At 42.2% G+C, this 24,029-nt stretch overlaps 1 protein-coding gene across 1 annotated transcript in view; it reads left to right on the plus strand.

The window, feature by feature from the left end:
• Positions 1–23,647, plus strand: part of LOC127580441 (phosphatidylinositol 3-kinase C2 domain-containing subunit gamma-like) — a 149,003-nt gene extending 125,356 nt beyond the window's left edge. Inside the window, 4 exon segments of the mRNA XM_052033916.1 lie at positions 1,450–1,519; positions 1,656–1,756; positions 13,152–13,277; positions 20,219–23,647. Coding sequence (XP_051889876.1) covers positions 1,450–1,519; positions 1,656–1,756; positions 13,152–13,277; positions 20,219–20,377 — 456 coding nt within the window. The 3' untranslated portion in view covers positions 20,378–23,647.
• The last annotated feature ends 382 nt before the right edge of the window (positions 23,648–24,029 follow it).

The following is a 24,029-nucleotide window of genomic DNA, read 5'->3' on the forward strand; positions in this document are numbered from 1 at the left end:
TAAGGGTGAAATCCAATTTCTAGACAAGTGTGCCACACAGTTAAAGCTGCCATTTAAGCAATGATGCACAGAAAATCCCTAATGACATTCCTCTCTTTTTAGGACTAATCTATCAGCCTTGTGTTTCCATGGGCTCTGCAGCCATGGACTCTGGGCACTGCAGCTTCCACTTTAGGATTAATCTATCAGCCTTGTGTTTCCATGGGCTCTGCAGCCTTATCCCTGATTTAAATACAAAGGGCCATGTACGGTAAAACTCCAATAATCCAATATCCAATTGTTCGGAAATCCTGATGGTTCGGCAACCATCTCACCAGGTTCTGTTTCCTGTGCTCCCTTTAAACTCAGCGGGGCCCTATTGCCAAGCTCCCTTTAAACTCACTGGGGCCTAGTTTCCCTTTAAATTCAACGAGCGCACTGGAAAATTTATTGTACTCCTGTGTAACAAGTAAAAAAAATGAAAGTGTGTTAGTGCATTAATAGGAGTAACATCCAATTTTCTGGAAAATCTACTAGTCCAACACCCCAATTCCTGAGGATGCCATGTTATCGGAATTTTACAGTTGTGCTTCGACTCATGTTTCATTGGGAAACACAAGGTTTTCCTTGTGGTTTCAAAATATTTCTCAAGTTGGCTTCAGCTCAAAGAATTACCAAAGGCACAATTTTAGGATGCAAGTACATTTCTGAAAAATACAACAGTTAAACAAGAAAGAATAAAAACAAACAGACATACAAGCACATATATTTTATAATCTTCTTGCAATTATCAACATTCTTGAGTTTTTCCTGAAACTCACCTTTTTACTGTGAAGTTGGATTTTTACTCATTGCCTGATCACTGTTTGGGCTGAAATGTTCAAATAAAAATGGGCAAAATGGAGAAAACCATGATCTGTCAAATATTCAGAACTCTTCCTTCTTCTTTAAGTAAGTAGGAGGTGAATTGTTGTAAACCCATCTGGTTCACTAATGTCCTTCGGGGGAGAGAATCTGTTGTACTTTCCTCATCCGGACTATATGTGACTCCAGACCCACCAATGCCGTTGGCTCTTCTATGTCCTCTGAAATGACCCAGCATGCACTCAGTTCAATGGCAATTAGAGATGTGCAAGAAATGCTGGTCTTGCCAGTGATAGCCAGATCCCAAAAAATGAATACTTCTTTAAAAATATAACAAAATGCATGCTTTTAACCACATCGAAGGGGTTGCTGGATTAAAACCAAGCTTTCAGGTTAGCACTGGTTCATATTATCACTGGGCATGATTGTATCACGTTTGCTTATGAAGATTTACAGCATTCTGCATCAAGTAAGTCCACTTTTATGCATAAATTTCCAGTGTAGGTTGAACTCTATTCCGGAAGTGCCAGCAGAGGAAATCATCCGTAACATTTGAAGAATATATGTGCAATAGACACTAACAAGATTTTTTTTCATATTTTGCAGAGTGATCTTGTCTATACGTTTTTTCATTGTTTTCCAAACAATGAAAGACCTTCTGTGTCACCTTCATCAGGTACTGAAACTGCATCTCTTCCTGTTCATCATTCTGCCTTTGCTGTCATTCATGCAGCACGTAGAAAATACCTGAAGATGCATCATATACTTTCAAGCCACGGTTGATCAATTTGATGCACTTGTTTGTCTTTCAGAGGCTGTCTTTCACGCTGGGAAGTTGTCAGCAAGCACGCAGCTCCGAATCTCCTGGGAGAACTGCAAGCTGTCTGTGATGGTGAAGCACATCAGAAACATTGTAAGAACATAGTTTACATCCACTAGGTGTTCAAACCCACTGTGCTGAAGAATTTTCCGTCAGTAGGATAGATGCAAAGTTGCAAAAGTCCAACCTCATTTGCTTTGTTGTGTAGGTGCGATACTTACATGAAATGATCCATTCCAGATAAAGCTTTATCAGTGTGCATTATCTGCACAAGAGTTTCCCTTGTTGGTCATAAGATGCAGGATTGTGGGTATAGTTGTTATATTTTCTTTGTAATTTTTATTGACGTAAGAAAATATTTACAGTATGTCGACCCCTTTGGATAATCTCAGAGTGTTTTACAAGTAAAGATAGATTTTTATATATTAGGAATTTAAGGATATAGGTCAGTGCAAGAAAGTGGCACTGAGGTAAAAGATCAGTCATGATCTCATTAAAGAGCAGACCAAGCACAAAAAACCAAGAGGTCATTCCTGCTTCCATTTCTTATGTCAGTGTAGGCTTGCAATACTCCAGGAAACAAAGAAACCAATTCACTCATTGTAAATTCCCACAAACAAGAGTTATATAAATAACCAAATCATCCAGATCTTTTAGATGTTGGTTGAGGCAATGCCCAAGATAGTAGGAAGAACACCCTTGCTCCTCTTTGAATGGAGCACAGGGAGGTTTTGTGTCCACTTACAAGAAGGATGGGGCTCACCTCATCAGAAGGAAGCCATTTCCTCTGCACTGCACTGAAATGCCATCTTAGATTATCTGTTGATGGGATGTACTAGCCCCAATATTTGGAATATTCACTGGAGCATTCGTGCAATGATTCAATTGCCTGGGAAAAAAAGACCACTTTCCTCTCATTCTCTTGCTCTAGGCATAAATTAGTGTGATCATATGCAGATTTGGGAGCACTGATTATCTTTGAGTGTGGTACCTTTTTAAAGAGTTTAAGGCTTCCTTTAATTAGCATCTGCCCCAATCCGAATTCCTGTTCTCTCATTGGCCAGGTTTCTGGAAGAAGCCTGATTAATTCTTGTTCATTCCATGTAAATAAGGTGCAGCTGAGGAAAACCAACAATACTTCCTGCCGGTTGTATCTGACAATGGATGAGTGCTGTGAGCAGCCCATATAAAAACATCTATCACACAATCATCCCATGGGATCATAGCACAACTATCAACCCATCTTTGCACTGATGGTTTGTGCTTTCTGAAATGTTTTAGCACATGGCTACATATGTGACCTCCAAATAAATGTACAGGCAGCTCAGGGAATCAATCAGTGTAAAATGAGTAACTTTCAGGTGAGCTGAGAAGCACAACCAGTTTACAGGGAACACAGCAAGCAGTCTGTTCAATCAGGTTTCCCATTTATAAACTGAACACCACACACAGTGAGAACTGCCACTGTGAACATAAAGAAAAATGAGTTCCAGAGCTGATCTTCCCCACTCTCTATGACCAGAAATAGAGTTCAGTCCTTACAAAACACAATTCTGATTAACTTTTGCCCTCTTCTGCTAAAAAATTACTTAAAGTGGAAGCAATTCAGTAAGGTGCTCTTTTGAATGTGATACATGTCCAATGAGGCAAATTGTAACAGCTACACTGGTGATAACAGCTCGATGAATTTCTACTTCAATTCTGGTCACTGAGCCATCCCAATCATCTGACAAGAAGCAGAAATCCAAAGTGCAACAACAGTTTATATTTATACAATGTCTCAGTGCACTTAAAGAGGCAGGGGTCCAAAACTTTAGTTTTGTTGCTCTCTGTTAGATGGACATGTTGGATGTCAAGTCAATTTAGATCCCTGAGATCTCAGTGAAATTTACCTCAATGCCATTTTACACCTGTTTTTCCTCCATATGTGCAATACTGCATATCAACTTATTAAATGTAGTTTATCATTGCAATTTAACCAAGCTGCCATTGAGTTTAATGTAGGATATAAGCATCTGCCATGCAAGATTTACTTATATGAAGACTTTGTTCCAGGTTTGTTAATGTTTCCTGCTGGCTAGTTTGGGCTGGGTGCCAGTGTCTGGAAAAGGAGGCAAACTAAAGGAAGATAAGATTTAGCACTTGTCAAGATGTTTCTGTCCCCAGCAGCCATTTGCCTGGCGCCGTTTTCTTGCTCTGAAGATCATTAATCAGCACAGTATTGGAAGTAGCAATTCATCCCCCTTTCAAAGCCCAACAAAGGATATAATCCTTGTCTTTGAAAAACTCAATCTCTTTTGTGATTTTATTGGTGGACTGAGAACATTGTCACTGCTAGAAAATGAATTGTGGAGGAACTTTGTTCTACGCAAACAGTGTGTGAGTCAAGCCATAATTTTCAACCAGTTGGTCCAATTTGTTCCTTGACTACTTGACAGCAGTGACTCATGCTGGATCACAGTTTGGTTTGGAAATGTTTGGCGATGTTTTATATGGCAGCAAAGATTCTTCTTAAAGTTTAGCTGTCTAGAAATTGCGTGGGCCAGTTGAGGGGTCATATATTGAGATGCTTCTCGCTGACTCATTTTCCTGGGATAGGGCGGGAATCAATTAGTCCTTTTAAGAATTTGCCCCTGAGGATATTGACCTGTCGTCAATCTGGCACTTATTTTTGCTTTTATCAAATATTAAAATTATTCACTTGCATTTTGTAAGATAATTTGTGTGACAAATAGATTTGTAATCATGGTATGGTGTGGAAAGAAACAATTTGGAATATATTTATGTTTTGAAAGCATGGTGTTCAAAATGTTCAATCATTTGGAACACCATTCTTTTAAAACAACACGTTGGGTTGGATAATGCTGCATTTGCCAAAAATTCTACATGGAGCTGTTAGCATTTAGTAATCGTACAGCAAGCTTCCACACACTTCCACGAAAGAAAAAGTCCCAAACTTATCAGCAAACTCCACCAGCAATTTCCCAGCTGTACTGTCACTGAATCTTGGAGAGCAGGAGTTTGCATTGATTCCCTGGTGTTTCTGCTGGGATATCTGTTCTTGGAAATGCAAGCCCGTTCAGTTGAGTGGGAACTGGATGGTCAAGGAAAAATGATGATAATATGGAAAACTACATTTTTAATGGGTTGTATTTGGTTTAATGTTTTTAATTACTTAAATGTGTATTGATGTAGTTCTGGTTGATACGTTCTTAATTTAAAAGAAAAGTTTATTATTTTAAATCTTGAATACTTTGATTTGTAATAGGTTTTAAATATTTCTAATTGTCATTTTCAGAAACACTGGGAAACTTTGATAGCTTTGACAGATTGATCATCTTTCTCAGATTTGTAGGGGGTATTTTCTCAAGCCCATGTACTTCCATCATGACATTGTAAGGCACTGTACACGACTAGGGTCAGCTTCCCAATCCAGAGATGTTTGTGGGAATGCAAGTGGTAGACTGCACTCAGGAAAATCCAAGCCAGCTTCTCCTCATCTCATCCACTGATGTAACCTTGTGGAGACTTTATCATGTGAACTCTATAAGCAATTTGTTGGTGACAATATATTGTCCCATTTACAGTCTGGACCACATAAAGAAATATAACATTCCAAATTGCCAGTCACAGCTACACTAATATAGTAGAAACTTTCACCTAATGACAAATATATTCATCAAAACTTGGGAAAATCCATCAAGGTTACACATGCTATCACTTCAAATTGGCATGATGGCACAGTGTGTAGAGCTCCTGTTTCACAGCTCTAGTGATCCAGATTCAATCCTGACCTCTGGTGCTGTCTGTGTGAAGATTGCATATTTTCCCTGTGACTGTGTGGGTTTCCACTGGGTGCTCTGGTTTCCTCCCACATCCCGAAGATGGGCATGTTGGTAGGTTAACTGGCCACTGTAAGTTGCACCTAGTGTGTAGGTGAGTGGTAGAATTGGGGATGGAGGAAAGGAGAAGGGAATGTGGGGAGAATAAAACGGGATTGGTATAAATAGGTGCTTGATGGTCAAGACAGACTCTATGACTCTATGCCCAGTCTAACAAATAGGATTTAAATCCTACTTGTGATAAATTGATTCTGGGAGCTGCAAGTCAATAGATATTGAGCATTATTTTGGAGATATCCGTACAATAAAGGCACCATATTCAATAAAATTCAGGTTAGTTTAGTACTGCTTGCTTTTGAGTTAAACCTGTAATTCTAATAAGTGATATCTCTCTTTCCTGTTGATTTACAACTCTCTTTTGATAGATATGCTGAGCTAAACCCTACCTTCAGTCATCTTCAGACATCTCCAGTGAATTTTCTTTTAAAAATAGGAAGACCAGAATTCATCTTGTATAATAAGCCTTGCTATCAATTATGGTTCTCAAAGCATTTCTTAAGATGCATACACTACTGAATATATCAAACTGATGATAACAATTCTCTTCATTGTTAACGATTTTAAGACCAATGACACAATGGTAAAGGTTAGGCAATTAGTAGTTCTGAACAGATCATAAATAACTGGTCACACTACGTTGAATGAAAGGTCCTTTACTTGTTTTTGTTGAATGAATTCACTGTCAACTTAATCCATAATCTGGGCAATCTTTCACAACATCAGACTCGGAGAAAACAATGTAACCTCAAGCTTTAAGGTGAAATAGTTCAAGTTTCTTGTCATGGGCATGCATACCCAGGCTATAAGTACCATGAAAATGATCTTTTTGCAGCAGCAACACAGTATATTACAAACATGACAAAGAAAAGTTATATAAACTAACATAAATTATACATATCTAGTGATGGGACCTCTGGTCCAGGATATGGAGATGAATTTCAGTCCCATTTTCAGGCCATAATTTTGTTTTTTTAGCTTTATCCAATAATTTGATTCTTTCTTATTACTTATAAAGTGTACAGCAATTTAAGTAGGACAGAACTCGGGAGTCAATTTTGAATGAAACACCATCTCAGACACCTACTTGATAACGCATGGAGCCCATTGAGGTTTTTGGTCAGGCCTGCACAATTAAGTAGAAAGTATGATAATAATGTTCCCTAAAGGTAACACTCCATTTTTAAGAATGGGCCCTCATTCAAATCCAGCAGGTGTGTTCCAGAACCTTGAAGTGGACCACTGGGATTAAACTAAGCAGCGGATTTCAGCACAAGGGAGGTTTAAGAGCAGCAAGGGCTTGAATGTGCGCAAGCCTTTAATGCTAAAACGTTGCAAGAGACTGAAGTAGATAGAGTAATGGATCTGCTTTCAGTTTTCCCAGACTGAGTGAAAGGTAATTAAGAGGTTACCATGTCAATGTGGGTTGAAGTCCCATAAAGGTCAAGCCACAGGTTTCCTTCCCCGAACTAAACCAGCAAGTTTTTCACAGTACTCCAATAGCTTCATAGTCACTCTGACTAATGCCAGGTTCTATCATCCAGAGTTTATTTTAAACTAAATTCTGGTTTTTGTACTTTAATGCAGGGAATTATATTTAGCCCTTGGATTTTGAACCTGCAAACAAAATAACCCCAGTTCCTTATCTTCTGTACAAAGACCAACATGAAATAGTGAGATTTAATATTCACTCAATTCACCATCCTTCCCCACTTTGATCACAAAAGAAAATTTTGTTTCAGAAATTCGGAACTGTTTTTTTCCCTAAATTGCCATATGCAGAAACATGTCAGAACTGTGCCACTCAATACTAATGAGTAAATTTAGGAAGGTCGACAAATCATTGTAACCAAAACAAGAAAAAGGAACAAGGTCATTGGTTCAAAAAGAAAATTCTGTGGTTTAGTACTACAGATTAGATAAGCATATATTTGGAAGAAAATTGAACATTAGGGTGAAGGGAGGCAATAATTCAGCTGAAAGACTGTCTGTGCATCACCATATAAACAATCCACACCCCACTACACCCAGAAAACATGTAGTCTCCTGGTGGGATGGAAACCCAGGCCAAATGGTCTCTCAGAAGTAATCAAAACAAGTCCAATGAGACAAAATGAATGGATGCAAATCATGCCAAGTCATTCATTTTGTTCAGAGGGAGCATGAATTGAATGTTGCTGCATAATCTTACAGTGTACTAAGCCAGAGAATCCTGGTTATTATTCTCCAATGTTTTCTTCAGATCTGCAGGACTGGTGAAGTTTATAGCTGTACTTAATCTCGGCTGCTGTACAGCAGCCAACCTGCTCCCCTGCCTTTTATTTCCTGTGTTTTCTCTGACCGTGACCTTTTGAATGACTTCATAACTCCACATTATCCTCTCTCAGCTGGCCGTGTTGTTACAGCCTCTCTTCACACTGAGACCAGCTGTTATTTATTAAGAACTCTTCCCTCTGTTAATATCAACACCCTGCTGCCACCGCACTGAAGCTAATTGTTGACCCAGCGTTTCTGCACAGTTTGCCGACTCTGGCATTCTGTGATAATTCCATAAACAACCTTCCCCACTGTAGGATGGAATTTTAAAAACAAATCACTTTGGAAAAGAGATTATCTTCCGTCGCACAGCCCTCAGCCCAACTCTTCCCTCTCAACACACCCCTCCCCCCAATACCACTGCCATTTTACATCTGGGGATTGAGACCTTAGACATAAATTGCAACAGAGCCAAAATGATTTCCTGGACCTGTTTTGATTATTTTTAGGAGATCATTTGGACAGGGCTTCCACCCTGCCAGCAGGGTCTGTAGTTTCTGGGTGTGGGGGGATATGGATCGTTAATATTCTGATGTACGGGCCATCACAATTATATGGGACGTATCTTGCTCCAAGTGGCACATTCGTTGGGCTGTATGTCAAGCCCACTATCAACCTGGCCCTGGCCTCTCTGCAGGATCATGGGTGATTCAGTCAAAATGTTGTTCCCACCTGTCTGTCCAGCCAATTACAGATATTAGTATCAAGCAAACGTCGGCAAGTCTAAACTGATATTATCACATAGGCAAAGGGGGGAGATAGCCATAGAACATAGAACAATACAGCACAGGAACAGGCCCTTCAGCCCACAATGTTGTGCTGAACTAATTAAGCTAATGACGCATAATCCCTTCTGCCTGCACATGGTCCAAACCCCTCCATTCTCTGCATATTCATGTGCCTGTGTAAGACCCTCTTAAATGCCTCTATCATATCTGCCTCCACCAGCACTCATAGCAGCACATTCCAGTCACCCTCCACTCTCTATGTGGGAAAAAAAACTTGCCTCACAAATCTCCTTTGAACTTTCCCCCTCTCGCCTTAAATGCATGGCCTCTAGTATTAGACATTGCGACCCTGGGAAAAAGATACCAGCTGTCTACTCTATCTATGCCTCTCGTAATTTTATAACCATATAAACTAGTCGTGCCCTGTTGTTTAACAAAGTTGTCATTGGGACGTGGGTAAACTGAATGTGAATGTGGATTGGAAAATCAACAACTTATTGCTGGGCTCTATTCCCTGCTCACATCTAGTTGGATATTGAAGCCTAGAAATTGCAACGCATCCCTTTTGGTGCACTACACATGGCCAGCACCCGAAGAACTTTGAGAAACTGGCTAATAGTATGTGAAAAGTAGCACCAAGGTGCTTAGCACATGAATTCATGAACTAAAATGGGCCCTTGATCGTTCCTGTCAGGACTTCTGTACAGACCTCGCAACTGTCTTGTCCCCAACCACTGTAAGAACCAAATGAACTTTTCCTTGCAGAAACTATGAGAGTGTAGGTGAGGGATGACATGGCAGAAGTTTGGTACGGGGGTTTCCAGTTTATGGACACCCCCTACACATCCCCTCCACCCCAATCCCAACCAGTCCGACTGACTTTCAAACTTTGAGTGGCCCCAAATCATTCCAAGCCAAGAGCTAGATCAAGGGGCCGGTGACTGCTGTATCCAGGTCACAAATGACTGTGAAATAAAGGCCGTGATCAGTGATGAGAACTCCAGTGAATTATCTAACATTAAGAGGGCTGGGAGGTGCTGTGTGTCAGATGTGAGAGTGCAGACTCTGTAATCACCACCTCTTTGCTGGACCCTGAGCAATGTGCTCCTGGTGTCTTTTTTTAATGAATGAACAGCAAAGGCTGTTGGTTCCTCTGGAAGCTCCAATTTCATCCAGCAGCAGAGGAATGGTGCTGCACAATCTGTTACATTATTGGCTGGGTGACTGACAACAGGCGAACATCAGCATGCTGGAGCGAATCACAATCAGGAAATGCCCGAGCCAGTTTCCCAAGGGTCACAAGTAAACCCCAACGTTATCACAAGCATGATCTAATATCCATCAGGTGGCTTTTATGCACAAATGGGACAAATGATCCATTTCTCGGCACGTCAGAAACAGGAAGAGAAAATTTACCCACATCATTCTTGTTACTACATCACACAGGGTTCAGAGCCTCTATTCAAGGTTCTGCACACAGCACCTCCCAGCCTCACTTTTGCATTCCTTTGGGAGTGAAACATTGTGGGGTACTGTAGGCAGAGACACTCAAAGGTAACTTCCAATGAGTACTAAAATTTCCAGTTTCTTTATTTCCTAATGACATAGAAAAAGACCATTCAGCCCATTGAAACTATGCTGGCTCACAGAGCAATCCCACTCCCTCAGAAGTTTTCCCTGTAAGCTATTCTCCCCATGTTCCCATCATCTCCTCCAAGATTCTACCACACACCTGCACACTAGGGGCAATTTATAGTGGCCAATTAGCCCACCAACCCATACATCTTTGGGACATGGGAGGAAAGTCAAGGAAAAGAGAACATGCAAGCTCCACACAGACAGCACCAGAGGTCAGGATTGAACCAGGAATGCTGGAGCTGTGAGGTAGAAGCTCTACTAACTGCACCACTGTGCTGCCTTTCTTCCCATTCTGGGCAATGACATCTGGGGAGAAATAGGGTAACGTATTATCCTTTGCATTTAAGGTGAGAGGGGGTAGGTTCAGAACAGACGCGAGGAGTATGTTTTTTACTCAAAGAGTGGTGGATGCCTGGGATGTGTTGCCTGATAGGGTGGTGGAGGCAAATACATTGGGGGCTTTTAAGAGGGGCTTGGATGGGCACATGAATATGAGAGGAAAATAGAGGGATATGGGCATTCTGAAGTAGGAGGCATTAGCTATGTCAGCACAACATTGTGGGCCAAAGGGCCTGTTCGGTGCTGTACTGTTCTATGTTCTATATCAAAACTGATTTTAATTGAATCAGTGGTTCCTTTTGATTACTTGTTCTTCCTTAGACACCACCAGTAAACCCCCACCCCCAGCCTGTGTGATTCAAACATGCACTGTCTCATGCACATAATAGTGAACTGACTCATGACCCCATCCAATACACTTAATCTCCTTGAAAAGCCAAGACAAAGTGAAAAGCTCAGCCACTTCAGAGGAAAGAATCTGGGAAAATTCCTCTCTTATCAATCCAGGCAATCAAAGCAGTTCTAAGAGATCGCCCTGGCACGAGCTTTTCACGAGCTGTCAATCCACTTCAAGCAGAAAAAAAAGTCCAGCTGGTGTTGGAGGGAACTGAGAGAATCTGAGCCAACTAGAGACTGACAGCCTATCTGGAGATTCCCTATTCTCTAGGGAATGAACCACCTCCTGATGTCACACCTGGATCATGCACTCTGCAGCCTAAAATGTTAATGCACGTTATTGGAATGATCTGCCAACTGGAGATACAATGACACAGGTGGTGGAAAAATAGCAATAGCAGATGTTCTGTGAAACCGGCTTATGTGTAGCTTAACATGGAAATCCCGATGTTGCAGAGGATATGGGTTTAATGCACCATCACTGACTGAGGTGTTTAAAACATTCTCAAGTGCAAGCAAGGGAAGTAGCCATATGTGATATGAAACGTAGATATTCAGGAACTCGTACCACTATAAGATATCCTGAAAATCTTAGGATTAGTTATGCTTCATTTTCAATGTCATACTAAAGTTATAATAACTGATCAGCAAACTATTTATCTCTGAAGCATAATTTTATATTTATGTGTTGTGATTTCCTCACCAGAATATTAAAAAATATAAAGGTCCTTGCAAGGTGCAGAAAATAGATAGCATGTGGCAGGCCAGTGAATGTCTACATTGAGCATCCTTCATTGCGATATTCAGTTGTGCGTGACAGCCAAGGCTTATGGGCTATAAATTTGTCATCATACCAGAAAGATCTTTCCTCTGCATGCTCCACAAGGGTAGAGTGAATGAACAGAAACAGATAGGTAGTGGGTCTAAGTACTGGGTTGTTAAACGTGTACACAGGGCAGGTTGGAGGAGGGAAAGGCAGGAGATGATGAGTCAGGGTATCTGTCGTAGGAATGGGACCTTGAGGTCCTATTTGGGACATTGGAGGTGGGCACAATTAAATAATCAGGTTGGAGGCTGTCGGGCTCACAGATAATTTTGTGGTAGGAAGGGCTATGCCAGGAACCGGATAAAAAGGGAAGTTCGAACATAGGACCTATCTGAAGTGGGTTAGTGCCTGCATATATACTGAAGACGGCCCTGTATGCGCTATGAGGACCTGCTTCTATATGAGTGGCCTGTGTATTCTTCAGACCACATATACAATATGAATGTCAAGGCATTGGTGTCCAGGCCTGCACTGCACATCATCTGATGCCCCTGGACATACCCAGGGAACCCCTGTGCATTAACATTGCACCAACCAACAGAACGAATGACAAAATATAAAATATTTTTAGGAAGTTTACTCATGATCACAGCTTCTGACACTGAATTGTCCCAATCCATTCCTCGGATTTATTCTGCTCTCCTCCTTTATACTCACTCACTTTACTGATCAGTAGTATTTCCCATGAAGTCGCAGTGGAACAGCTGACTCCTCGGAGTAAGTCATTTTTTTGTTGTTTAATTAGATGTAACTTAGGCAGGCTGATACTGGTTAAACTGAGACTTTAGGCGCTCCAATTAGTTCATTGGAAGAGGACAATATTGAACACTGAACCAACAATTCTTAGTGCATGGAGCAGTGTGTCTAAAACTTAGCTTGGGTCTTTAACACTTAGGTTGGGATGAAACAAGGTAGTGTGCTCAGGGCCAAAGTAGTTCTCAATTGGCCACTGTATTTAGTCACGATCAGGTTAATCCGACAGATAAGGAACTCATTGTACACAGGACTAATTGTGGGATCTTCCTGTGTGCAACAAGTCTGCTCTGTTTCTGTTGGAATAGCAGACACCCAAAGACTGACTCATTGGTTGTAAAATGTTGAGCGATATCCTGAGATTCTGTAAAGGCATTATACATGTTTTCTTTAATTTGAACATCTGAGATCCACTGTTGAATTTGATGAATTGAGTTTTCATCAGAATATTTTTCTAGTTTGTAATGTAATGTCAGTAATATGTTAGTGGACAATATCAAGAACCAGTGAGTATTCCCAAACTGCTGAATGCTAGAAGATGGACATTTGGCCTTGTGTCATTCATTTTTGTTAAACCTTTTTCTCTCTCCAAGTTTTTACCAGATGGTTCTGCACCAGATGCTTATGTGAAGGTCTATCTCCTACCAGATGCAGAGCGAGTGACGAAAAGGAAAACAAACGTGGTTCCAAAAACCAGCAATCCAACATATAATCAGATTGTAAGTACTCTGTAAATAATTATTCACGTTGTATTAGGTAGAAGCAGGAAAATAAGAGTAGGAGGAATCCATTCAGCCCTCTAGCCTGCTCCACCATTCAATGTGATCATCTCAGTTCTGCTCAGTCCCCATATCCCTTGTCTTTTGTGGCTTGAAATCTTTCTTCATCCTTCTTCAATACAGTCAGCAGCTTGCATCTGTCACTGCCTTCTGTGGTTGAGAATTCACCATCCTCTGAGTGAAGAAATTTCCACTCATCTTTGTCCTGTACATCTTACCCTGCATTCTGAAGTTGTGACCCTTTGTTCTACACACCCACTAGTCTAAATCTACTTGAAGCCTGCACACATCTGCCTCACAACTCACAATCCCACTCAGTTTTGGCAAATTTTTAAATATTCCATTTGGTTCCCTGGTCCCGAGGATTGATACGTATATATTGTGCACAGCAGAGTTCAAACCCTGACCAATGCAGTACCCCACTGAGCACCCACTGCTACCCAAGTAACTCTCATTTATTCTTATTCTCTGTTTCCTATCAACCAATTTTCAATCCATGCCCTTATACTATCCTTAATCCCATGTGTGTTCAATGTTACACACTAACTTCTAAGTGAGACTTTATCAAGGCTTCTGAAAATCCAAATACACCTCATCCACTGGTTCTCCCTGATCTATTCTATCAGTCACAGACTCAAATATCTTGAATAGTCTTGTCAAACATGATATCCCTTTCATAAATTCATGCTGACATTGTCTAATTCTGCTGCTTTTTTCATATTTCTCGTCAACACATCCTTTATAAGAGATGAAAATATTTTCCCTACTTCTGATGTTAGTCTAGCTGGTCTACAGTTCCCTATTTTCTTTCCCCCATGTTTTTTAAACAGTGGGTTTATATTTGTCACACTCCACTCTGCAGTAACAATAAACCTTTGAAATTCTCCAGAAGGAATAATATATGGGTTCTATTGTAAGTTGATGTGCCTCCCACAATCAGCTTTCTCTTTCTCAAAGCTCCTCTCCTTAAATGTTTTGGGAAACTACCATGGGTCGAGGAGGAGAAGATAAATTCTAACTCATTGGGTTAAACTATTTGGGTTAAACTCATTGGGTAACTTCAAACCAACTGGCATCTAGAGTTATCTTCTCTAAAAGCTCCAAAGCTGTGCTTCTTGAGTCACAAACAGTTAAGGGTTTATGGAACTGTCCATAGCTCTGCAGCTCCAGAATATGATGGCAAAAGACAGTGCTCACAGTGTCGACTTCAAAAAAGGCATCTCAAAACCTTATCTTTGCAGCAAGAGTTCTAATTATTGAACACCGTGATAATTTATGAGGGAATGTTTTGCCTGATATTGATGAAGGTATGCTTTTTTTTGGTTGATCATGTAACCACTATTCAAGTTTACATTGTGCATGTTGGTATCAGAAGTTTAAACACTGGGGGTGATTTCTCTCAGCTCTGATCTGTTTTGGAGTTGGTCTCAGCTCCCAGAGAGCTCAATACATGGAATCACACCAACAGTGGTGTGGGACTAAATCCATCTTGTGCTGCTGTTGAGTGTGGCTTCTCTACAGGGAATGCAGGATAACAGAATCACCCCTACTGTGTCATACCAGGGCAGACAAATACTGAATAAATAAACTACCTGGAGAACATTTAACTTACAAGATTATTCATTGTGTTAAAGCATTTAAAGTTGGCCTTACTATGCCTTACTAACATTCTGCATTGATTTAGAGGTGGGGAGAGATATTAAGAATAGATAAGAATGATTTAAATCATGTCCTCCTGGACTCGATGATTGATATTTGATAATTTAACAAAAGTGCTTTTGAACAGTCCCAAAATAATACATTATAGATTAAAAAAAAATCTCTTTAAAGACATCATTCCGAAGCTGTTTAAATGGCAAAGATTATGCACATTATTCCAAACTCCCTACTGTATAACTATTTTTAGTACACTTGGCTGCAATTCTAGACAATTACATTGTACACAGAGTGAATCACAAAGTCCTTAGAGTTCATTAGTAAATTAATAAATCTCTTGTAAGTCATTTTTATGGTCTGAGACAGGGGATCAGCTGTGGTACTAGTAAATAGGTTTAGCATTTCCAGTCATAGTTTATTGGATTATTGGCTCAGCAAATTTGGGTTGGCTGGAGGGGATTGTAACAGCGCTGTGAATGGCTGTCCTCAATCTCAGCAAAGCTCCCAACTCTAGTTATTTACCTGGTGCCTTTGCAAGCCAATAAACTGGACCCAATTGTGCCTGCTTTTCTATACACCAATTCTGCAAAAAGGAAAAGCCGCTTTGAGGATCTTTTAACACAATACCACCTCCTGTTCAAGTCCCACCCATCACAAAATTGGACCAGACTTTTCCGGTCATGGTTCACCTGAGTGCGGCTGACATCTTGCTGAGGTCCTGTAATAATGCCATCGATGTGCGTGACCTTCATTTCTGCCCTGCTGACAGAAATTGGAGCAATAATGTGCAACTCACAACTTTCGTTTTTCACTGTCAGTAAAACTAGGAGCAAAGCCCACTGCAGGTCATTTAGGAGACAGGAATTAAAGGGTCCCAACTGAAACATCAATGAGTTGTTGTCAGCAGCTACCTGCCTGAGTTTTTAGTGCTCTATTTATCTTACACGTCGTTGCTCACAAGACAGATTGCAGCTCTGCGCAGTTGCAGCCACTGTAGGGGTTGAGCCTGAGCCTTGCAGTGGCTTAGGGCCACTCATGTGGTGCAGCCACACGTGCTCCTTCCTGCCCCTGCATTTTGCCTCCCCTCCCTTGCAGCCTTTTATGTTTATCCTCTGATTGGCCTGAAGAGAGTTCTTCAAGGGCTCAGACCAGCTTCCCCTGATCCAGCTGTAACACAGCTGCCGTGAAAAGCACCCTGATGTTCAATCCTGACCTCTGGTGCTGTCTACGTGCAGTTTGACTGTGTGGGTTTCCACCAGGTACTCCAGCTTTCTCAAACGTCCCAAGGACATGCGGGTTGGTAGGGATGTGCTGGCCACTGTAAATTGCTCCCAGTGTGTTAGGTGAGTGTCAGTTATTTAATGGAGTGGATTAGAATAGGATAGTGTAGTTAAGTGCTTAAAGGTCGACATGGACTCGATGGGCCGAAGGGTTTATTTCTGTGCTATATGACTCTGTAACTCTGTGACTCTCCAGGGAAATGTTCCAAATTTTGTGATTTTGTTCTGGGAGGTCATTTTACTGTTTCAGGTCTGGGACCTTGGTCAAATCTCTGTTCTGACCAATGGTCCTGGACCCGAAACTTTAACTATTTTTCCTTCCACGGACACTGCCTGACCTGCTGAGCACTTCCAGCACGTTTGTCTTTCACTTCAGATTTCCAGCATCCGCAGTTTTTTGAGCCTCTTTCCTCAGACAAGAAGACCAAAACTCTATACTGTACTCCAGTGGTGTCACCAATGCCTGTTGCAATTATAACAAGACCTCCTTCCTTTTGTACTCTATCTTTCAAGCAATAAAGGCCAACATTCTATTTGTCTCTTGTTATACTTGTTATATATGCATGCTAACTGCCTACCTGAGGACACCAAGGATCTCTCTGACCAATGTTTATTAGTTTCATATTATTGCAATAACACTCTATTTTCCTGCCCTCCTGTAAACCAGATAATCTCACATTTCCCCTCATTGTTTCCTTCCACAACCTTTTCCACACACTAAATCTGTCTTTATCCCTTTGCAGACTTCCTAACAACTCACCCTCCCAACTATTTTTGTATTGTCAACAAACTCAGATGCATCACACTCAGTTCCCTCATCTAAGTCATTAATATAGTTTCTAAACACCTGAGGTCCCAGCACCAATTCCTAAGGTACCCACTGGTTAGAACTTGCCAACACGAAAATGACCTGTTTATCCCTATTGTTTCTATCTGTTAACTAATGCTTTTTCTGCACTGCTAGTTACATCCTCATTGTACTCTAATAAATTTGTTAAATATGACTTATTCTTCATAAACCCAAGTTAACTCTGTCTAAGGAAAGTGACCCTGTCTAATCTTCTTATATTTTTCTAATTGTTTTATAATCATTCCTTTGGTCATGGATAACACCATTTTCAGAAGATGGATGTCAAATTCCCTGGCATGAAGTTTCCTGTTTTCTCCTTTCCTCTTTTCTTGATTGACAATGTTACATTTTCTGTTCTCCAATCCATTGGGGCCCTTCTAAAGAATTTTGGAAAATTGCAACCAGTGTCTCCACTATCTCTGCAGTGATAGGGTAGAGTACTTGGTGAGAGAAGGAACACAGGCAGCAGAGTTTTGCATAGAGAAACAAAGGACTGCGGATGCTGGAATCCAGATGAAAAACACGACGATGCTGGAGGAACTCAGCAGGCCAGACAGCATCCACGGAGAAAAGCAGGCGGTCAACATTTCGGGTCAGGACCCTTCTTCAGGACTGAAGATAGGAAAAGGGGAAGACCAATATATAGGAGGGAAAAGCAGAGCAGTGATAGGTGGACAAAAGAGGGGGGGGCGGGGTGGGCACAGAGTGGTGATAGATAGATGCAGGTAAGAGATAGTGATAGGCAGGTGTGGGGGGGCCGGGTGGGGTAGAGCAGATCCACCGGGGGATGAGTCAAAGGTAAAGAGACAAAGGAAAAAAAAGGGTAGAAAAAAGAGATAGGCTAGGAAAGAAGGGAAGAAGCATGATGGGGTGTTGTTGTGGGGAAGGAGGGTGGGGATTACCTAAAGTGGGAGAATTCAAAGTTCATGCCATTAGGCTGCAAGGTTCCAAGACGGGAAATGAGGTGCTGTTCCTCCAGTTTGCGTTTGGAATTCTCCTGGCAGCGGAGGAGGCCGAGGACTGACATATCAGTGACAGTGTGGGAAGGGGAGTTGAAGTGACTGGCAACGGGGAGATGCAGATCGCGGTTACGGAGCGAGCGCAGGTGTTCTGTGAAACGGTCACCTAGTCTGCATTTGGTCTCACCAATGTAGAGGACTTTTGCATAGACTCAAGTTTGCAAAGGATAGACAAAAGCTAGGTCAATTCCAACCCTCTCAGCTACATTAGCATGCAACCTAAAGGGGGCAGATGTAAAGGGGGCAGAATGCATTGTGGAAGCATTGGGTAATAAATACCAGGATGCTTCAGCTGTTTCCAGTACTCAGGCTTAAGTTTCTATTTATTATACCTGGAGGAATCAATCCAACATCTGGGTGCAATAAATCAAATTACCATACACGAAGTAGCCAGTTAGATACGCTATGCATTTCTTCAGGCTAGATACACCATGAAAAATACAGCCATTTATTTGATGGCCAATGAATCTCTGTTAAATGCACCTCAATGCACTGTGCAGTGAATTGATCTGTATGAATGGTGTGCAAGACAAGTTTTGTACTGTACCTCAGTACAAGTGACAAAAATAAACCAATACCAATACCAATAAAAGTTGGACCTTTGTATTACTGCATGAATTAGATTATAATTGCCATTAAATGCAAATCTCAAAGGAATGGACTTGCCCTGCTTTCATTTCATGATTGTTGTTTGGTTCATAATCTATATAACTGTATAAAATTAGTTAAAAATCTAGATTGATGTTATTTTTGCTCCTATCCCATGGAGTTTTCCTAAAACAACATGGGATAGGATCCATTGGGAAAGGCTACACACCCTTCATCTGGTCCTGGGAAATTTGCAACCTTGGACTGATTCAACCAGAGGTTAGACAGCCTCTAGTCCAATTCATCAAAACTAGACAAAGGCTGTGCTAAGACTCCACTGGTACGTGAGGGTCTCTGTTCATCTGGAGAAAGGCCTCACCTCTGGTTATGATTTCCATGTGACCCGTGGTAGGAAACTTGCTGTGTATTGAGTACTGGACCAGCCCAGAGCTCAAGAACCTAGAGTCATAACATCATGCAGCACAGTAACAGGCTCCTCATCCCATCATGTCTATACTGACCATCAAGTACCTATCCAATTACCAGCATTTAGTCTGTAGCCTCCTCTGCCTTGGTGATCCAAGTGCTCGCCTAGAATCTGGAATGTATTCCCCCTTAGGCACAGTATTCCAGATTCCAACCACCCTCTGGGTGAAAAAAAAATCCTCAGATCCCTTCTGAACCTTCTCTTTACCTCAAAAATATGTCTGCTAGTTTTAGACACCTCTGCAATAGGAATATGTTTCCCATGATCTACTTACTATGCAATGCCACCTCTGTAAAGCAGTCACTAACTTTTCAGCCAAGCCCAATAACTAGGTGCATGGTTAGTTTCACAAATCTCTTCTGATACATACCATCAAGGCATGTGCCAACTTCATTGGTATTGTTATTGGTTTATTATTGTCATTTGTACCGAGGTACAGTGAAAAGCTTGTCTTACAAACCGATCGTACACAAGCTAAAACCATAAGACCATAAGATACAGGAGCAGAATTAGGCCATTCAGCCCATCAAGTCTGCTCTGCCATTCAATCATGGCTGATTTTTTTTTCTCAACCTTATTATCCCACCTTCTCCCTGTAACCCTTGACCCCCTTACCAATCAAGAACCTATCAGTCTCTGCCTTAAATACACAACTAAGTTGAACTGACATGTATATGTGGAAAAATCAGCAATATACACCCTACTTGATTTTCCACTGCAGTGAAATTCATGGAAGGGGTATCAGGCATGGTGTATAACATCTTGTCAGTTCAGTATCACCCACTTTACACCATCAACCAAGAGTAAAATGATTCTCTGGAGTTGGAGCATACTAGTGGGAGTGGCTCATTATTTAAAACAAAACAATACATAACACCGTTAATGTAGGTAAACAATGCAAATTACTTCATCAGATGAAAATTTGCACTGCACCAAAGCATCTAGAAGACTTCAGATTAGTAATTTGGACTATAATCTCACACCATCTCTACCATTTACAGCTGGAGTATGATGGGATTTCAAGCAGTGAGCTACCAAACCGGGTCATCCAACTGAGTGTATGGTGCAGGCAGAGTCTGCTGGGAGCAGTAAACATTCCTCTCAGGGATGTAAAGATGGAAGAGGAGAAGTGGTACAACCTGGGAAATTGCTTAATCTGACTGCACGCATGCAGGAAGGGGATAAGGCGAGCAGATGCCAGACACAGGACCTCCTCTATTGAAAGTCTGTTCACATCATTCTTCAAGCCTTCTTCTACTTGATGTTTTCTTCTGTGTTTGATGGTGATTGCCACCTTAGAACATTTAAGGGAAGCTTCTGATACAATATAAATAGTTGTATATCAGCTGTGCATCTGTTAGCAGATCTAAATTTTAGCCTGTGGTAATCTTGTGTGAAGCTGAACATAAAGCTTTACTTAATTACTGATTTTCAACTAAGATTTTCAAAGAGGTAAAGAATTCTCCATCGCTTTTTTTTCAACCCACTGAAAGCATTAAGCTTTTTAGCGAAGTGTCATAGCTCCATGAAGTTCTTATCTGAGGTCTACACAATAAAGGGTTCAAAACTTTCTGTGAATACTTTAGTGTTCGGTGGTGTGTACTTTTAAATTACTTGGTGGGGGTGGGTTAATTTTGACTGTACGTAGTTATAGCCCTTCAGCAGCTGATGCTTTTTTTGTACTGGACTGCTGCCACAAAAGGACAAATTTCACGTCATATGTCAGTGATGATAAATCTGATTCAGATTCTGATGACGTCTCTTGTGGTTCTCACTTTATTCATTTGACTTCAATGTGGATAATTAGTGGATACGTTCAATGGGGAGCCAATGCATCCAACATCTCACTCCTCGCCACTTCTGCCATCTACAATGGGATCCCACCACCAGGCACATCTTCCCCTCCCTTCTGCTTTCTGCAGGGATCACCCTCTCCGTGACTCCCTCTTCTGCTCATCGCCCCCACCGACCCCCCCCCCCTCCCTCCCTCCCTCCCCAGGCACTCGCCTCTGCAACTGCGCTAAGTGTCACACCTCCTCCCTCTCCACCATCCAGGGCCCTAAACAGCCCTTTCCAGACGAGGCAGTCTTTCACATGGGAATCCCTTGGTGTTACTTATTGCATCTGATGCTCCTGGTGCAGCCTCCTCTACATCAGTGGGACATGGAATGGATTGGGGGACCGCTTCGCCGAGCACCTTTGCTCCATCCACCGCACCAGCCGGGATCTCCCAGGAGCCAGCCATTTTAATTCCACTCCCCATTCCCACACCGACATGCGTGTCCATGGCCTCTTCCACTGCCAGGTCGAGGCTAAACGCAAATTAGAGGAACAGCACCTCATATTCTGCCTTTGTTGTCTGCAACCTGAGAGCATGAACATTGAATTCTCTAACTTCTAGTAACTGCTGCCCCTCTGTCCCTTTTTCCCTTTTTTCTCTTTTCTCTTTCTCCCTAAGCCACCAGTCCCCATCACCCTACTTTTCTCCCCTCCCCCGCCCTCTCTATCTGCCCATCACGCACGCAGTCCTCCCACTGGTTCCCCTCCCCACCTCCCTCCCTTTATTCCAGGCTCCACCATCCTCTCCTATCAGATTCCATCATCTTCAGCCCAACAGCCAGGACCTCCCGGTGGCCACGCACTTCAATTCCACATCCCGCTCCCATACTGTCGTGTCTATCCATGTTGGAGATGCAGGTATCCAATGTAGATCCATCTACTGTGTTGAGGCCAGACACAGGTTGGAGGAGGCACATCTCATATTCCGCCTTAGGAGTGTCCAACCTGATGGCCTCAACATTGATTTCTCTAACTTCCAGTAACCCCCAACCCTTCTTTTTCTTCCCCTCCATTCCTTTGTCTTCCCTTATTCCTGTGGTGCCCTTCCCCTGCCTTGATGACCTGCCCATCTCCTCTCCTCCCCTCCTCCATCCTTTATCCCATGGTCCACTGCCTTCTCCTACCGGATTCCTTCTTCTTCAGCCCTTTGCCTTTTCCACTCATCACCTCTCAGCTTATTACATCTTCACCCCCTCCCCCACCCACCTACCTTCCCCTTGTCACCTGGACTCGCCTATCATCTGAACTCACCTATCCCCTGCCTGCGTGCGCTCCTCCCCCTCCCCCACCTTCTTATTCTGGCTTCTGCCCTCTTCCTTTCCAGTCCTGATGAAGGGTCTCGGCTCGAAATGTCAACTGTTTATTTCCCTCCACAGATGCTGCCTGACCTGCTGAGTTCCTCCAGCACTTTTTGTGTATTGCTCCAGATTCCAGCATCCGCAGAATTTCTTGTATCTTCAGCCCTTTGTCACTTCCACCGATCACCACCCAGCTTCTGACATCATTCCCACTCTCCCCCCTCCCTCATCTGACTATCAAACCCCCCCCCACCTCACCTGGATCCACCTATCACCTGCCAGCTCTTGCTCCACCCCTTCCCCCACCTCTTTCTTCCCCCACCACTGGCTATCTCCCCTCTTTATTTCAATCCAGATGAAGGGTCTCGACCCAAAACATCGACCATCCATTTCCCTCCACAGATGCTGCCTGACCCGTTAAGTTCCTCCAGCGCTTTGTGTGTTGCTCCAGATTCCAGCATCTGTAGTCTCTCATGTTGCCCATATGCTACCACCAATTTCATACCAGGACACAGCCAAAACGGAAGTGGTGGGGTACTTAAATTACATTTGACATTAAGCATTAGATTTTGATATCAAGATCAAGGGTCATCCACTACACGTTTGTAAATGTAGATCAGGAAGATTTTAATCTCTTGATTGAGGATGCATCACGGCTTGGTATGGCAACTGCTCTGCCCAGGACCACAAGAAACTGCAGAGAATCGTGGACACAGCCCAGTGCATCACGGAAACCAACCTTTCCTCCATGTACTTTTCCTCCCGCTGCCTTGGTGAAGCAGCCAGCATAATCAAAGACCCCAACCACCCAGGTCATTCTCTCTTCTCCTCTCTCCTATCAGGCAGAGGATACAGGAGCCTGAGGGCACATACCACCAGACTCAAGGACAGCTTCTATTCCCACTGTGATAAGACTATTGAACAGTTCCCTTATATGATGAGATGGACTCTTGACCTCACAATCTACCTTGTTATGACCTTGCACCTTATTGTCTACCTGCAATGAACTTCCCTGTAGCTGTGACACTTTACTCTGTATTCTGTTATTGTTTTTACCCGTACTACCTCAATGCACTGTGTAATGAATTGATCTGTACGAATGGTATGCAAGACAAGTTTTTCGCTATACCTCGGTACAAGTGACAATAATAAACCAATACCAATACCAATTTTTGTTTTCAGTTAACCCTGCTCTGCTGTAACCTGAGAGTGTGAAAGATAACATTGTGCAGTTTCTTTTTGTGTCAGGACATGAACTGCCTTGTCTTCTCTCCAATAGCATTGGTCACCCAATGCTTGAATGAAGTATCCAATGGGAGCTGAGGAAAATCAGCAAAAAAAAATTTCCGTGACTTCTCAATAATCCTGGGGAATCTCAAAGGGTTTTACAGCCAATAAAGTATGTTTGAAGTGTGTTCACTATTGCTGCTTTCATTTTGATCTGACACACCTGATCCATACTCTAGGAAGATGTTACTCTGTCGCAACAGCTTTGATGTGATCCATACTCTAGGAAGATGTTACTCTGTCGCAACAGCTTTGATGTCATCATCGACTTGATCCAGATTACCGTCACCATGATGAAATCAGCATCTCAGCATTGAAAGGGGAGAGGTAATTGGAGCCATCAGACTGGTGTAAGGCATTGACAAGAGTCTGTAAAGCTGAAGGCTTC

This window comes from Pristis pectinata, chromosome 19, assembly GCF_009764475.1.
Source record: "Pristis pectinata isolate sPriPec2 chromosome 19, sPriPec2.1.pri, whole genome shotgun sequence".
Lineage (NCBI taxonomy): Eukaryota > Metazoa > Chordata > Chondrichthyes > Rhinopristiformes > Pristidae > Pristis > Pristis pectinata.